The sequence below is a fragment of the Eleginops maclovinus genome, chromosome 11, assembly GCF_036324505.1.
Source record: "Eleginops maclovinus isolate JMC-PN-2008 ecotype Puerto Natales chromosome 11, JC_Emac_rtc_rv5, whole genome shotgun sequence".
NCBI classification, from domain to species: Eukaryota; Metazoa; Chordata; class Actinopteri; order Perciformes; family Eleginopidae; genus Eleginops; species Eleginops maclovinus.
This window is the reverse complement of record NC_086359.1, coordinates 22759060-22777237: the sequence shown is the minus strand read 5'-3', so window position 1 is coordinate 22777237 and position 18178 is coordinate 22759060. Positions and strand designations below refer to the sequence as shown.

At 41.6% G+C, this 18178-nt stretch overlaps 1 protein-coding gene across 2 annotated transcripts; it reads right to left on the bottom strand.

The window, feature by feature from the left end:
* Positions 1-5676: 5676 nt before the first annotated feature.
* Positions 5677-17747, bottom strand: si:dkey-250d21.1 (uncharacterized). Of its 2 annotated transcripts, none has more exons than XM_063894690.1 (11): positions 17390-17747; positions 15162-15282; positions 14319-14420; positions 14185-14221; positions 12251-14049; positions 12130-12160; positions 10138-11912; positions 9968-10016; positions 8020-9818; positions 7878-7914; positions 5677-7763 (listed from the first exon to the last, which is right to left on the bottom strand). In XM_063894690.1, the coding sequence occupies exons 1-11, from the start codon at positions 17482-17484 to the stop codon at positions 6262-6264; spliced, it is 7347 nt and encodes a 2448-aa protein (XP_063750760.1). In that variant the 5' UTR covers positions 17485-17747; the 3' UTR covers positions 5677-6261. The 2 variants fall into 2 exon arrangements, with proteins under 2 accessions (XP_063750760.1, XP_063750761.1); XM_063894691.1 differs by having other exon boundaries at positions 5677-7760.
* Positions 17748-18178: the final 431 nt, after the last annotated feature.

Sequence of the window (18178 nt, the reverse complement as noted above, 5' to 3'; positions counted from 1 at the left end):
ATATTTTCAATTTAAACTTTATATTATTGCATTCAGCTAACCTTATACAGTTTTTAAAAATAAGTTGACATAATACATTTAATTAAAGTCAACGTTTCAGTTTTTCAGTGTGTTGTATTCAATCTTTACATTTTGGGAGTTTGACAGGCTGAACAAACATAATGTACACTGCCTTTTATTCTGTATATTTGTATATTTATATTGTGTATTCCATATACTCTATAGATATCCTTCTATATTGATATATATGTATTCACTGTTTTACTCCTATTTTGTTTATCTTCTGCTGATATGTTTGGAAAAGGAAATTAATCACTGTAATAAACGGTATTTAATTACATTTTATTGTACAATATTTAATTTGACACTCTGTTAATGTAAATATCATATTCTATTTACATTCGTATAGACTCCTTCTTGCACTATTTTTATTTTTTAATAACTAGCTTGTGTGCACATGAAGTTAAAGCCTTTGAATCTTGAATTCATCTTGATATATATATGTTAATTGTTGTTTTATTTATATGTTATTTTTCCTGTATTTGACCTACCTTTAATTATTGTGCAGTGTTTTATTTATGCTGATGTGATGTAGGCATTTACCAAATTGAGATGAGTAAAGCATATCTTCTCTTTATCTTTAATCTGTTGGGTTACACACAGTATGATAGCTCCACGTTTACATGGCAGTGTGTTGGGAGTGGGCACGGCTCGGGGTGTGTGTGGAGCTTCCAACAGGACCGGGCCCGTCTACAAAAGAGTTTTAACACTCAGGCTCTCCATTCCTGAACTTGGATCAACACACAACTCCTTCATCTTCACATCTCACCTTCCAAGCAGGGGGGGGGCGGGGGTTCTTCTGAAGGAGACAGGAGTCCATGATAATGAAATAACTCATGTCACATAACAGCTGAATCACAGCCGAGTTATGATCCCTAATCCGTGTTTAGGGTCGAACCCATCTTTCCGGAGATAAGGTTACGATGTTAGCTGTGGCGACGATCAGATTTTGACATGGGGAGGATTACTGGCAAAAAAACTACAACGTGTCTGTGAAAAGACGTCAAATTCTAATTACAGTAAAGACATTTTCAAAACATACATTCCTTCTTTTTTTTTTACAACACTATTGTTTAATCCAGATGTGGTTTGAGCCTGACAGGAGGTTTATTTTCAAACGAGTTTCAATTTAAATCAGATAAATCCATTTTAGATTATGGGATTTCATAACTCGAGTACATACTGTATTTCAAGAGCCTGAAATGTGAATACAAATAAATAGAAAAAAAAACAAGAATTTGCTTTGGTAAAACACTGTGTATCACAACTCTTCTGTTGCAAAAACACTGCCAGTTTAAATGTCTAAGACAAATATTCAACCCCTGAACTGCCCGTATGAAGAATGGAGTTGTGAATACAGTGTGATGTTTGGGAGGAAGGCTCACGGCACCAAGCTTTTGTCCTTCAAATCTCAAGAGGGTCGAAGCAATATCACTAATCTGAGGCTCACCGATGGTGGGGAGGGGGGCAGGACACTCAACTTTCACCCAGGAGGATCAGCGCCTGAAAGAGTGCAGAGTTACTATTATGCCGCTGGAAAATACTCCCATGCTCCCATCAGGATACTTACAGGCCGCACTGAACACTGCGAATGTATCCAAATAAAATGTATTTAAAATCTATGCTGCTGTAAATGCTTCAAGATGATTTAAAAGGAAATAAAAGCAGATAGGAAAATATGTCTCTACTTCAATGCCAAACCTTTATTACACAATCGATAAAAGAGTTTTCCATGTTTTATTTGTAAATGTAGTCCTTTCATTTGGACTTCTTTTGATAAAAAGACTGGAATATGTAGACCACGATGATAAACTAATAAAGGTTGTACTCATTCCTGCCTGCTCTCCATTACCAACTCATCCCATCCAACCATAGATAACGTCACCATCGGGATTAAAGACAGGGGTTTGATTAACAACCTTCATAAATAGCATAAAGCGAGAACTTGAAGGGGATTTTCAAATGGAAGCAATCAGGGAACCGTATCCATGACGGTTATTCTTCATCCAGCCTCTCATCTCCAACCCAGCAGTGAGGAACAACTGCCAGGTCGTTATTGACAAATAATAAGAACATTATGGGCTTCCAGCAGTCTTTCTGGAGGCTACACTCTCTCAGATCAGACCTCAGAGGACAGTGACGCTTCAGATGAGCCATGTGAAAATCCAATCACTGAGGCCCCCCCTGCAGAGCGGCTGTGGCTCTCAGCGGGGATCGCCTCAGGAACAACAAGCTCCGTCCAATCTGTCCGACCGGACTCACATCTTCTGTGAGCCATTTGTTTATAACCTCTGTCTCTATTGTGCTTTGAGGACAGGGCCCTTTCAAGTGACAGATGGGGGGCACTTCTGAACACGTCATGTGGTCCTGCAAGAGACAGTCAGCTGTGTGGAGGAGCCTTCACCCAGGAACACCATCACCCTGGCTGTTCGAGCTGAGGGTGTAAAAGTTTTGGTTAACAGCCAAGAGAAGAGAGGATTCCATGAATACGATCAATAACTCATAGAACCATACTGTCATAGCAGCATATCTTCCTAAATCAGAGTTACCATTAAAGGTCTTAAAATGGAAAAAAGCCAGGGTGTCTGGTGCCTTGCTTAAGAGCACCATGGCATGGCCCAGGAGGTGAATTGGGACCTCTCCAAGTAGCAGTCAACACTTTTTCTACTGACTGAGCCACCGTCGGACAATTAAAACAATTATAGGAGTAATTAATTGTTCCATCAAATTACTCACCACATGTTTACTTGAATTCCTAAAACATATTTGTTCCGCACGCTAAATGAAGACTTTACTCCCTTTTTTGATTTTCCGTTTGGTTCAGAGAATCAGAAATCCTTTATTTGTCCCACAGCAGGGACATCTAAAGAAAAATGTACAGATAAAAGGTCAAATTAGGATGAGTAGACTAACAGGAGCCAAGCACTCGTGAATAAAATAAGTACACAACGGTAAAAACCTGAAGGATAGCAGCAATATGAAAAGTACGTTCACATATTAAAGTAGTTGAGGCATTCAAGACACTTTTTCATCAAGACACAGTTATTGATGTACAAATAGTCCTTTTGTGGGTAAATAAATATAATTTAAGTCATTTTAACATGGACCGTCTATAAAATGAAAGGACATTAGTTCATAATTTCATCAGGAGGAACTGTTCCATAGAAACAGAACCAGGGACTGTATTGATGAAGTAATTCAGTTCACTTTGTGTCATCATTAAGTTGTCCTGTACAGCAGCAGCAGCAGCAGCTGGGCAATAGAACATGTCTATAATCCATTAAAATACCCCTGGTTTTGTTTTATTTACTGTCTATAGCAGCTGCATGATCCATCTCATGACATCATCTCTGCAAACTGTCCTGTCATGGATTATAGACACACATCACTACAAAATGAATATGTGTGAATTATATTTTGGGGTGTATTTCCCCCTATGGGAAGAGACATTGCTTCCATGCTGAGGGTGGCAGCCCTGTCTCACGCAGGTCTTTTATCACACTGTATGGAGCGGTATCAGTGTGTCTGGAGAGGTGTTGCTGAAGAGGAGCAAAAGGTGTTGAGTGGGGGTGAATCATGTGGGTGGGGTGAGGACTTCAAGATTGTCTGGTCCTCGTGGTTACGGCGAGGAGTGATAGAGAAATCAGCCCGGCTAAAATCGTGGAGACAGTACAAGAGATAGATTGTGCACATACATCTGTTTTGTATAAATGTAGCTCTTTAGATTGCGGTTGGCAGAGGAGTGAGGGCACCAGAGGATCTTATAAATGATTGAAGCTAGCTTCTTTGGGATTACAGAAGCATTGGAGATCCCAAGCCCAAATAAAGGCTTTTGTAAAAACAGTGCTGAGGATAGTTTTCCTCCCAGACAATCCAGTAAACTTGCCTTTGTAATACAATAAATAGTTTTCACTACTCCATGATCAGATAATCTGTTATACACCTCAGCATTTATTAAACACACACTACACAGACAATCTTTCACATTTCACTTTCAGTTTAAAATCCTTCAGCTTAAGAATGGCATGTAAAAATGAAGTGTTCCTTAAGAGTACAATCAACAAGATGACATCGGAATAATTCAAACCAAAAGTTTTGCTCGTAATTCAAGGAGGATCTGAATTCTAGCCTGCACTGCCAATTTCCCCTGAAAGGGAACCTTGAAATAAAATCCACTTAAGCCCTGTGTCTTCCCCTCCAGAGGGTAGTTAAATCCTGGCTGTGTATGGACATGATTACAGAGTGCCACGGGTCTTACATCAGCGCAGAACCTTGACTTCCAGCAGGAAACCTGGAGCACGGGTCAATTATGGCAATACCTTGTTTTGCTTAAAGTTGGAGGAAGTGTTCTTCATGCTCAAACACACAGGCTGCACATGAGCCTTCAACTGTAAAATAGTATACATCCACAATGTGAATAAATGAAACACAGTTTGTAGGAGGTGATGCTCCTGTGCTGCACATGCCCGGGCCCCTGCACACTACTGCTGGGGGCCGGGCCCACAGACAGATCCGTCGGCTCAGCAGCTGAGCGGGGACACGGAGATGCTCCTTTCACACTGAGCTGAGCACCGACAATCAGGCCTTTGTGAGGGAGGCATCTGCTGTTACAGCTCACAGGAAGAATACATGTTTTTTTGTGTGCACTCAGTGGGGCACCAGTGTTAAAGATAAAGTGACTTCATGTCAACAAACACAAAGTGGATTTATACAACTCAAATGTAGTCATTTTGTATCATGAATACATTTTTTCTGGTAAGTTTTATATTCAGTCATTCGATGCTACATTGCCATTAGCTTACTGTTATATGTTAACTGTAATCATGTAGCTTAGTGAAGCCATACAAAATGAAAGCTACCTTTCTCTAATTTTCAGCACAGTAGCTGTTGTTTCCTCTTTTAAAAAGCGTATACACCACTTTGGAAGTTATAGCAAATAATTGACAGAATACACTTGTTATTTCAAAAATTACATATTAACCAAAGCACAATGGTATCAATGGAGCCTGGAAGCCATGATTTGCATCACTGGCAAATACAAGTTAAACCTGTCCCTCTTACATACCCAGCATAGCAGAACGTTTTCACTTTGAGGACAAAAGGTGATTTCAAATAAATATTTAACAGGTATCTTGAGATAAAGCAGCGATTGTATGACCTTAACAAACCAGCCTCTGAACCACAGCTGATGTTGAGCAGTAAATGAATCATGGGAGAATTGACTCAATACATTATGAGCTAAGCTAGAGGGTGAACTGCCTACTTTCAGCCAGCAAACATTACCCCTGGCAGTGTCTCAACCTTTCTAAAACTTTTCTAAAATTTAGAAATGTCTTTTTTGAAGTTGGGTAATTGTATTCATCTCCTAAAAAGAATAACAGCAAGTGGATATTACCTGCAAGTAAACCCCAGCAATTATTAAGATTCACCATTTAATGATAAAATGTGTTCATGTATTATTAGTGGCACATCTGACCAAAGTCAGTCAATTCCTCTTAAGACACAAACAGCCCAGCGGCGCCATCTTGGGTTCATTCACAGACATGACTACAGACTTCAGGTGTGAAAGCCTACTGTCCATCTAGCTTTGAAAAAAACCCCACATAATCCAAAACATCTTTTTGGAGCATTTTATTACTTTTTTGACAAATATATATGAAGGTTTCCTATTAGGGAAACATTCTTTCAAAAGATACGTTTACAGCAAATTCATTCCTGCAAATAGACAGGAAACATGAGAAATCATCAGGAGACAGGATGGAGCTAACCATTTCTATTTGTGCCAAGGAAAGGTAAGGGTGCAATTTAATTATAATGATTTCTTGACAGTGATATAGAAGTCAGTCAACTCCAATGGGACATTTTCAACATCTGATTTATCATGAGACATGGGGTGAATTTATCATTTCGCATCAAGGCACACAAGCAATGCTTTTTTTTTTGCCAAGACATTGGTCCCATTGGGCAGTACAACTGTACAAACTACAGGATAAAAAAAAAACATAATGTAGGGCCTGGTTTGCAGTATAACAACAAAAGGAAATCTCAAAGAACTATAGATCAGTAATGTACACAGCAATATTGAGTTTAGAACTCGGGATCTCAAATAGTCTTGAGACAGATTAGTTCTTAAGTGTGGTGGCGGTGAAATCTAAAACGCATTGCTCAAATCTGCTGCCCACCACGGAAGACCTGCAACTCTTACAGAGGATGTAGCTCAGACAGGGAGCGCTTTTCCTGCAGTATGAATTCCTGTAAGCTTCTTTTTCCCTGCCTGAAGTTGCTCTCCCTCCTGGAAAACGGCAAGATGACCTGGAGTCTGAGGAGAGTTTCAATGTTACTGAAACTTCGAATCTGTGACGTCTTGAGTGTATCGAGCACAGTGGTTGGGAGATAGCCTGCCAGGGGATCCAACCATTTCTCCTTCCACAACTTCATCTCAGACTGAAGAGAGACCTGGTCTGGCAAGTCGTCCTTGTACAGGCGGAACACAAGACCACTCAGAATGCTGGTTTCTACTTTGGACATTGCGTAAGGCACAATCTCCAGACACCTCAAGGTATCCAATACCTTCTCTGTAAAGAGGTCGTCAATTTCGGCTATCGAGTGCTCTACAAGCTTCATGCTTATTGATTCTTTGTAAAACTCACTCAATGGCTCCAGAAGCACTGAATGCAGCATGGTTACATGGAGTTTAGAAGCCAGCGCGGTGGCTTCCTCAAACCAGGCCTTGTGATGGGTGGCTATATCACTTTGCAGTACACTGAGGGATGCTTTCAGATCAGACAAATTATTCACAGCGTGTAACATGTCTAAAGGTTTGCCCTGAAGAGACTGACTTAGCTTTTTAGTTACACTCAAGATGCTCTTCTGCACCACAGTCGATAGGATGAACTCAAAGTTTCTGACCGCATCGAAAAACGTTGAAGCTTGCTGCTGGTCTAAAGCACTTCCCTCTCCTTTCAGCTCATTCAGACAGAGCATGACAGCTTCTAAAATATCAACCATCACCTCGTGCATGTCATGGCTCTTGTCCCAGTTCTTGATGAGTTTGTCCCTCAGCTCGTTGCCCTTTACCTCATCCTGCTGGAACACGTGGAGGATCACCTCCTCCAGTTTGTTCTGGCGTTCGGCATTCTCAGTGAGCCAGTGCAATATTTTACTTATGAGAACTGCTCCATCTGCTGCTTCCTCAGCGGGAGAGGATTTAGCCAGCCATACATTAAGAGACAAAGCAGAGCTGACAGTTCTGACAGCCTGGGGATATTTCTTAGCTATAGCTAGACTTACAGCCCTCATTTGAGCTCCTATTTCACCAACACTCAGCAGGGCCTGCCCTCTACAGTACTCCATGTTGAGACCCCACTTCTCTGAAAGGGCTGTCTCAATAGAATCTGAAACAACAACTGGGTCTGCACCGAAAGGGATGAAAGCAAGTGTTTCCTCACACTGGATGTCCTCTTTGTTTAAGTACCTGATGCACAACGGGACATAGATCTCACCATCAACTTCAACAGCCTGCTCAGTTATAAATGTAAAGAACTGAGAGTCCCAGAGCTCCTTGAGGATTTCTTCCCGCAGTTGTGGCTCGTAGAAAGACACCGCTTTTCTTGGTCCTGGTGCAACCTCCAATACTATGTCCCCATCAGCAGGCTCCAGCAGTATAAGTGAGGGGTCTCTTGGTGATGCCGCTTTAATGCCTACTGATTTAAAAAGAAAACAAATGTTAATGCCACACATACAAAGGTAATTATTATTGGTCATCTTATCAAATAAATTGTGATTCTTGATAATCAAGTTGCCATAAATGGACTTACCACTGTCCAACTTCAGTCTCTGCAAAGTTCCCATCACCTACAAAACATGTGGTTTTATTAGAATGGCTGAAAAAAAATGGTCGTTATCGTAAACAACATGATGAATCAACAAAGAACAACCTTAAAACCATTTTAAATGTACCTGGGAAAGACATGGACTGCACTCTGGATCGACCTCCATGCACTTCTCAATGACCTCTGGCAGTCTCTGCAGAGTTGTGCAGTGAGAGAGAAGCACCACGTGATCCATTCTGCTGCCTTTGCATACAGTGCTTTTTAACAGATCCCTGATGGAATTCAGAGTGGTCTTCATCAGGTCCCACTCCATACTGACACTGGGTAGGACAGCTACTAGCCTTAGCAGTGAGGTCACAGTTGGGTGGCTCTTTGACTCAGGATGCACTAGTGTTTCAGCAATGGATGATGGAGGAGCAACATCCTGGTATTTCTCGCTCCAGACGGCGGCCCATGCGTTGATTTCCTGCTCAGCTGCTTCAGGGTCAGAAACATCTGCAAGGTAGAGGCTGAATGGCTTGACTGTGGACTCGGGCATAATGGGCTGGGGATTGCAGGAGGGCAGTAACGACAGGACCGACAGGGCCTCCAAGTGGCCGTCAGAGAAGCTGTACTTCATATCGTCGATGAGACTCCTGAGGAGAGGGACGCTCAGATTTTCTCTGTAATATATCTCAGGAGATTCATAGCTGTTGGCTTCCTCTGAGAAGAACACGTGTTCAGGAGCTACCTTGATGGCTAGCTGGAATGCCTGCTCAAACCAAGTGGAGTGCAGAGTGCTCACATTTACTAACATTTTCTCAAGAGTGTCAATGATCGAGGGGATTTTTTCCACTTCACAAAGAATGTCAGCAGGGTTTCCACAACGGAAGACAGTGCTACAGTTACGAAGAGGAGCGCAAGCATTCTTCAAAATCACAAGGGTGACGATGAAATCCATATTCCTCAGAGCGGTTGAGAGTACTTGAGCATGCATTGACTTTGCACCTGTGGCACTAGAGCTGACAGCGTCTAGGCAGCTGAGGACACCCTCCAATGTGTCAGCAAGTAGGTCAAAAAAGTCCTCTCTCTTTTTCCACCTCGAGCAACATGTTTCTGGGATTTCCTCGAGAGCCTCTCTTGGCATATTCAAAAGCCCTTCAACAGCCTGTGCCAGCTGCTCCTCCAGTAAAGGAGATTCATCAAAGAACAGCAAAAGGTCCTCTGTGATATCCAACATCTTTGCTACTGAAGGGCAAGGCACACTTCCTGCCAGCCAATGGGCAAGTCCGCAAGACTCACTGGGGGTCACAACAGAGAGCGGATAGCTCTTGAGGAAATCCAAAGACATTTTCTTCAGGCTTTGATAACCTGAGCCCAGGTGCATGAATGCTTGTCCCCGACACTGAGACATAGGTAGGCCCCAGTCTTCGGTGAGAATCTTTGCGAGGCTATTCGCTTGTGTATCAACATGGCGGTTTTCATCAAATGGTAAGAAACCCATCAACTCTACTTTTGGAGCGGATTCTACCACATACCTGACAAAAACCGGCAGGTGGGTCTTGTCAGCAATTGTAACCGGTTTGTCTGTGATCAGTGAGAAGAACGGCGATTCCTGTATTTCCTTAAGTATGACATCTCTGATTCCATTTTTGAGGAGGTCCACCATTTCATCATCACCTATAGAAGGTGTGCATTTGTTCTCATTTCCAAACCAGTGGCACAGGCTGAGCTCCTGGATGAAAAGCTCTCGGTCCTCTTCGGAGAGGTCAGAGAGACTGACGTTCTTTTTCCCCAGTAGTGTGGCCAGTTTGAATACTGTCGCCAAGCTTTGCCGATTATCTCCTGAGTGCCCATTTTCATCTGCTGTTTTCATCTCCTGGTCCTCACTCTTGTCAGGAGATTGATGAATTATAGGCTCTTCAGCTTCCTCCTTGACACAGTCAACTAGATATATCAAAAGGAAACGATAACAAAACAGAAAATGGTTATTATTAAAAGCTACTTGTATATAACCTAGTATAGTATCTATGTTCTCTTGTTAATTAGGCATCGTTAATAAGTGTCATAAGATTAAGATCTTTAAATAGCCTCACCTTCCATGTTATTTTCCGAATTCCTGATGAAACTTTTGGATTCCTTGTCCTGTGAATATATATCCAGAAAAATAAACATTAGTCTGATGTTCAAACAATAAAGAAATTAGAGGCATGAATGAATAAATATATTTTGTTTAGCTGCCATGTTTATGAAAGATCACACGTACCAGACAAATGCCCTCCAAGGCTTGCGGAGTAACCTTCAGACACTGGGTCACCATGCGGTCCAGGTCTCTGCTGAAGTCTGTGCCCACCTGCAGCATAGCCAGGCACGGGGACCTGACTTTGGGGTTTGTAATTCTCAGGTACTCTTGGAACCTCTTGTGGCGCATTATGACACCGCAGTCCTCCAGCGCTGTGCTGGGAAGCACCGACATGATCCTCAGCAGTGCATTGATGTTACCAAAGTACTGCATGAGTGGGAGGCGCAATGTGTGAAATATTGAGCCTGGTACGGTCACGGATGCAACTTTGGTCTTCCATGTTACCCTCCAACAGCAGAGCTCTGTGAAGAAGTTGTCAGCATCAGGGAGATCTCTGCTGTAGAGAGGGGGCTTTGACTTCAAGCTCTCAAACATGTAACTGACTGTGACTGAGCATGGAACTAGGGAGAGGAAGTTAAGAGCTTCTTTGTGGTCCTCGGAAAAATGATCCTTCACGGCATTGATAAGGTTATCCACCAGGGGCACACTCAAGCCATCTTTGTAAAAACCCACTGGCTTCATCATGCCGTCTCTTGGCATTGAATTTTGGCACGAGTCAGGCACTTCAATCTGCACTCTTAGACTCTGTGCCATAGCACAGGCCTCGTCAAACCAGTTCTGGTGGAACACCTTCATGTTGGTTTTCACTCGGTTCAGAGTGGCCACAATACCAGCGATTTGGCAAAGTTGGGATGCGGCACTGAAGTGGTCCTTCTGGAGACCTGCACTCAGCTCTTTGGTGAAAGAGGAGGCATTCTTCAACACCACCATGGCAATGATGAAATCAAACTCCATTACTTTGCGGAGGAGTGCCCCAGCTTGGTCAGACACAAAGGCTTTCCATCTCTGTGGGTTATTCTTGATTTTCTCCAGACATTCAACCAAAGGCTCTAGCATCTGCACAAACACCTCATAAGAGTCATGCTTCTCCTGCCAAAGAGCACAGAACTTCCCCTGTAACTCCTGGACCTTCTCATAGCTCTCTCTAAGACCAAAGGCTATCACAGGGTCCAGCTGTTTCTGTAGAGTAGCACTGCTTCCAAAAAACATCAAAACCTCTTCAAATGTATCCAAGGCTCTCTTAATAGCAGGCACTGGGATGGATTTTGACCACCATGTGTTGAAAGAGTAGGAAGAGCAGTGTGTGCTTATAGCAAGGGGATGAGTCTCCTGGACTTTGCAGGCGAATGCTTTCAGCTTGTAAGAAACATCCCCAGAGCCTAGGTATGCTTGACCTCTGCAGTTATTCAAATCAAGATTCCACTCAACTGTAACTATTTCCAGAAGACGCTGTCCCATGTCCTCACAATCGAGATCTGCCTCAAGGAATCCCATCAACTCTAATCGCATGACATCAAAGCTGTCCACGAACCTCAGGAAAAGTGGAAGATAGTCTTTCTCTCCCAACTTCACAACACGGTCGATGAACAAGGAAAATAATGAAGTGCCCACTTCCAAGAGGATTCCCTCCCTGACCGCCTTCTCGCACACAGTAAGAACTTCTTTCATTTCAGACTTGGTCACATACTCGACCTCTCCTTCCTGAGCAGAAGCGTCACCATGTGGCCTGCTGTGACTGCTGTATGCAGACGTCACCGCAGCCTGCAAAGCAGATTTAAGAGATTCTCTATCAGTCTCTGCACACTTCAGCTCCACAAGCCTTTCAGCATCCATCTCTAGGTTTATGAACTGTAATTCTTCTTCAGTGTCCTTTTCAGCATGGTTCCCATGGGATGCCACTGAAATGAGAGGAGAGAATGGTCTTGAACACTGACAAGCTAAACCCTTAAATCCAAAAAGCATTTGATAACAAGGTATTTTAAACTATATTCTCCTGTTTAAAGCTTAAGAATAACCTTCCATAAAATTAGAATATTGTGTGATAGAATGGCTGCTTGATTAACCTTAATTTTTGCATGCTGAAATGGTGAATACCAAACTTTAATGTCATCTCACCTTGGGATTGCTTCTGCTTTGTGTCATCATCCTGTAACACACACAAAGAACATTGTCATTTCTGGTAGAACATTTGTTTTAGAGCAATAAAATAGCATTCTGCTTTTGAACATCTACTCACCGTTTGCAGCAATTGCATGATGTCTGGGTGTTTCTGGACATATGAATCCACCATTTGTTCAACATTGAAATGCACATCTTGGTTCACGTAGACATATGCCATGCTGCATTTTCTTTGGTCCTGTGGTGTGGCTTTAAGGTAGGAATGGCACCTCTCCAGTACCATATGGTATTGACCATACACATCTGCCTCTGCATTGACACATGGAACCGTGCCCAACACCCGCAGCAGGCTCTGCACGTTCGGGTAAAAGCCTATATCTGGAATCTTGAGTGTAGCAAACACTGTGGTTGGTAAGATCCTGCGCTTGCTTGCATGCCTCCACTTCACTTCCCAACAGCCAAGCTCTTCGTAGAATGTGTCAGGCCTGGCAAGGTTGTTCAAGTTGGCGTCTGCTACTTTATCCCTGCGAATGCTGAAATTGTGGTCAGCCATGTAAGATGGCACTAACGAAAGCCATCGAAGAATCCTCACCATCTCTGTGCTGAACACTCTCTTCACCTCTGCAACAAGATACTGCAAGATAGGCCGGCTTAGGGTTTCCCTGTAAAAGTCCTCCAGTGGCGTTTCAGTGGCGTTTCCTTGGTCCACCTCTGGTTTAGTGACCTCCACTCCCAGCTTCTTTGCTCTGCCAAGTGCATCGGAAAACCATTTCCTGTGGAATATTGCAAGCTCCTGTTGGTATTTGCTTACCAGCTTTAAGGCATTGGAAATTGTGTACTGCAACGTACTGCTGATGCTGATTATTCCCCTGAGACTGGAGTTGAGTATGCTAACACAACAGAGGGTGTTCTTTAGAGCAATAAGTGTGATGATAAAATTGAAATTCTTCAAAACTGGTTTGAGCTTGGCCATCTGTTCAGCAGTATCTTCGTCTACCTTTGAAATCATCTCGTTGATGCAGTTCAGGAATGGCTCCAGGATGTCCAACATGGTCTGGAAGGCATCCGTGCCATATTCCCAATTTTCACTGACGGCTGCCTTGATCCTTTCCACTTCCCCTTTTATATGCCCATATGTCATCGGGATCTTTCCCTCCAATCTTTTCCACAGTTCTGGGGTTCTCCTGAGTAACGAGGCCACCTCTTCTACAGTGTTGGCAACGTTTTGAATCGAGGGGACAGGCATGCAGCGGATAATCCATATGTTGAAGGCATATGGGTCACTTGGTGACAGAACTACTTGTGGGAACTCTTGCAGAATCTTGGAGGTCATGTCTCGCATTTTCTGACACATGCTACCTGTCACCAGATAGGACAGTCCTCTGCAGTGCTCCATCCTCAGCCCCCACTTGTTTCGCAACTCTGCGAGAAGCACGTAGAACAGATTATCTGCATCCATGTCACATGGTAAGAACCCAATGAGGTGCTTCTGTGGGAACCCATCTACTGTGACGGACCTGATGAACACAGGGATCTGATCCTTCCCTTCTATACTCGTCACATCCTGGAGCAGGATGGAGAAGAACCGAGCCTGTCGGAGGCTGTTTTGGATCTCCTCCCGCATGAGGTCTTCACTGAACTGGAGAATTTCTTTCTTGTCAATTTTCTCCACACAGATACGATTGAGAGCCTGCTGCCCCCTAGAACCGCTGATTGGCTCATCGGTGATGTTGGAACCGTTTATGCTGAATCCAGTCAGTGCCAGGATTTCTTTGAAATAGACTTTTAGAGTCTCTTTTGCTTTAGAGCTGGCTACATCCTCTGGTGTTTGGTTCTCTTGTTGCAGTTCATGCTCTGCACTGCTCTCTTCAGGGTCTTCTATCCTCTCCTCAGACTCTTCTGTTGCTGCTGTGTTTTCTGTTCAAAAGAACAAAATCATAATAAAAGGCTGAGGTGATTTGAAATAATGTTAACCATATAAGTGATCAGTGTTCACAACAGGGTCTGTTTCATTCTAACATAAACCAAAACTTAAATAACAAGTTACTGTACCTTTTGATTTCTTCACATAGCCAGGTTCCTCTTCAGACTAGAAGGTTGACAAGCAAATTAGCAGTTTGAATATTTAGTTAATGTCAAATTTAAAATGTAAAGGGACTTTTTAAAGCTTTAACAAAAACACTTACAGGATCTCTTGCTCGTTTCCTGTTGTAGGTTGATTGATTATTCACAGGAGAGTCAAATATTGTTGGAACAGCATCGTCCCTTAAGACACAACTGGAGGCGCTCTGGTAAACAAAAAGCAGAAGATCACACTTTTATCTAAATATTCTATGTGAGATGGGGAAATTTACATTAGGATGACATTGGCTTGAATCGAACTATAGATACATTAGGCCTGAGCCTTACTGGGCACTCACAACTTTTATTAACTACAGGTCTCAAATAAGAAAATGACTGTAAAATGTTTACAATAACAAACCAACTAACCAAAGAGTTTTTTATACTGTTTTTAAGGAAGTTGAAATCTCTAAAATAATACTGATGTTATTCCCCCCTTGTGTAAGAGCAAAAGAAACATTAGAAAACAGTTTGATTCAACATTACAACAGTTATCTTTCTTAGCTGTTGTAATAAAGTGCATTACTTTTCTAATTATAAGTGTTCCTAATAAAAAATGTGTTATGTTTATCACCCATGGAAACAAAGAGACCATGTTTATAAAAATAACTGAACCAGGGTTTGGCACAGTGAGCCTGCTGGGCCTTAATAAAACCAAAGTCAGGCCTGAGCTTTGGGGATGTATTTTTTAGACTTTTTTTTTAAACTAAAGCGTAATATATAAGCAGCAAACTCCGTTAAGGAATAACTTAACACGTCGTAGGTGTATCAGAAGTGAGTCTGTAGTGTTTCTAACAAATAAAGCATGAGTGGTGTAATTTTTACAACAAATTTAGGATGAAAATATATATTAATATTATTATTAATATTATAATAAACACAAAAAGAGCAATGTATTTGCCTCTTACCTGATGAGAGATGACAGCAGGTTCAAAGTGCTTTGCACAAAGTTTGTACTGCTTGTGCAACTGCTCTGGAGGCTGCGAGGCCAGGTCTGGGCGATGACAGTTGTGCAACCATTGTTTGCATCTGAAAAATACAGAGAGAACGTGCATAACTTGCATGATCACAACCACAGACTCCTTAATTAAACATTTTTCAAAATGCTTATGCATTATATCTGTATTCTGAATATCTTAAATGATGACATGACAAACAGAGCTTGAAGGTCATAACTATAAATACGACCCGGAAAAAATGTATAGACCACTCCACATGTTTCTTAAATCTGTATCTCTACATGTATGGCAGCCATTCCAGTGTCTGTTGAATTCCAACACAGAGAAATGTTGTCAGTAGTTCATAGAATACAATAAAAAAAAAAATTGAACCCAAAGACATGTCTATAATAATAAAAGCAGAGAAGCTGATAATGCCGAAGTGGTCTCTTAATTTTTTCCAGGGCTGTAGCTGCTAACCCTGCAGACAACAGGATCTACAGACTCTTATTAGAGTTTTGGGTTATGACAAATCTATGGTATGTATAGTAATGACTAATAATTCATTGAATTTATTTTAGCTTTTTATTAAGTGCTCAAAGCGCTTTACATTGCATATAACATATATCAGACATGTAATACTGTGGACAATACTGACAGGAGACAATTTGGGGTGAAGTATGTCTGGTTATGACAAATTAAAAGGCACAAGAACAAACAAGCAGTAAACTTATAATACATTACATTAAAGCCATAATGTTTTGATTTCAGAGGGTAAAACATGCTTACTGAGCATAAACAATTAGGCTGATTGAAACCAGACACTATATTATTTCATTGGTCCAAACCACTGTATATATGCTGGTCTCTACTAAAATTGAAAATTGCTAATGAAAGACTTCTTTAAATGGGCAGAAGCTATTTCAAAACATTTACAGTCAAAAATAATATGCGCACACAACTCTAAATTATTTTGATAATTATTTGTCATGCATGGCGGGGTTATGCTTCAAGTGGTCATGTCTGAAAAACATACACAGCTCTGATACACCCAGTAAATCTGCTGTAGTCAGCAGCACGCTGCAACCCTGCCTCTGTGTTGGTGATTGCCAAATAAAGGGAAGAACTTTGTTGGGAGTGACTGCTGAAAAGCCTTCACCATTTCACACAGCCCTTTGCATTCATTTCAATATTCTCAATTCAAATAACTTTATTGGTATGAACAAGTCATGTTGCCCATGCATTTCACAATATATCCAAATATGAGATGTTCAATTATAAAGCTACGTTTAAATTCAAATTAATTTCTCTCTCTCAAATTGTTTTATGAAAGCATGCTCAGAAAAGGGTGGAAGGAAACAAATAAGAATAACTTAACTCTATGTCACACAATAGAAAGTGGATGCCAGAAAAAAAACGAGCCAACAGAGCAAAGGAGGGGAGCACATTCTAACTCACTGCAGGAATGGATGTAAAACATGTTCACACCCCTGGATCTAATGCTGTAAAAATGCTAACCTGCAGCTGTCATCTGGATTCACAGTCATTCTATTTACCCTATTTTGATTTTATGCATAAACCCATGTATTTGCTCAATAATACTTGTATTTCAAAGTAAAACGAAAAAATAGAGGATAAAATGAAGGGGGCGCTAGACTGCTGTTTAGTCACCTGATAAAGTACGTAAATAAAGTTTCACCTGATGTTATTTACAATGAGGTGTGTTGCAAAATGACTATGTTGTTTGCCGTTTGGAACGCAAAGGCACAAATGAGCATTTTCAATGCGATGTATTTTAATTGGGCTTTAGTAACGCCAGTATTACTAATGTTACCGCACTATGGAGACGGTAGGTGTCGTGTACCGATGGCAAATTAAATTACAGCACAAAAAGTTTTACACTATGGTTTCCCTTTGTTTGCGACATAACCAAACACAACTATGAAGTGAATATCAGCTAACATCGCACGTTAGCGTCAGCAGGCCAAGACTGAATGAAAGAACGGAGTGTATTTCACACGGAGTTTTCTTTCTGGAGTAACGCTAGTCTGCGCCATTTTCGACAGAGTTGTGTCACTGTTAGCCAACATGATGTTAGGCTAACGCCAATGCTAACCGTGGTTAGCTAACACATTCATTTTGCATGCTCAGTGGCTCGTTTTTCACCCACATCCCAATGAAATAAGCACAACTCTTACCGGTCAAGATCCAAAGGAAAGCTGAAAAGTGGAGGGGAGATTTCAGAATCCCCTCGCTGGTAATCACAGTTGGCTGCGGCGCAGCAGTCAGTCATTTTGAACTGCAATGTTGCTAGCTAGCAAGTTAGCTAGCTTAGCTGGCGGTTGCAAGCTGGCAAGCCTACTGTGAGCAAACCTGCTGGAGAGTCTACAGAGCCATGCCTTGGGCAAAACCTGCACCCAACGCACTTGTATTTCAACGTATTTTTTCGCTTAATGTCTCTTTGGTAAATTAACAAACCACTAATTCCATTCTTTAAAAAAAGTTGATGTTGCGTGTTGAGCCAAGAGTCACCGAAAGCGTGTTATCCTATCAACCAGGAACTGGACCGTGTAGTACAAAATGTTCACCAGCAGAGGGCAGAATGGCACCGCCAATCTGTGACAAAGAGTTTACTCGCCAAGATGGTTCATATCGTATTCCATTTTAACCGAGCGATGAGTGCAAGTGTGTTTTTTTAATGTTAAGGTATGCAAAACTATTAAAGACGTGCACATATATTCCATAGTATATTCGCAAAATGCATCATTGTCTATATTTCTATATATGTACAGTTTATGCAGGCTGGGTTGTACATATCAACAATAGTCAATGATTATATAAAATGGCAGGTATACGCTCTTTGCTTTGTGTAGTTTATTGAGGCTATTGGTTTTTCGCTCAGAAACACCATCAACTTTGTTTATGGTTCAGTCTTGGTGTCTATTTAATATACCATACCTGTAAACATATAGCTCTCACAGTTACGT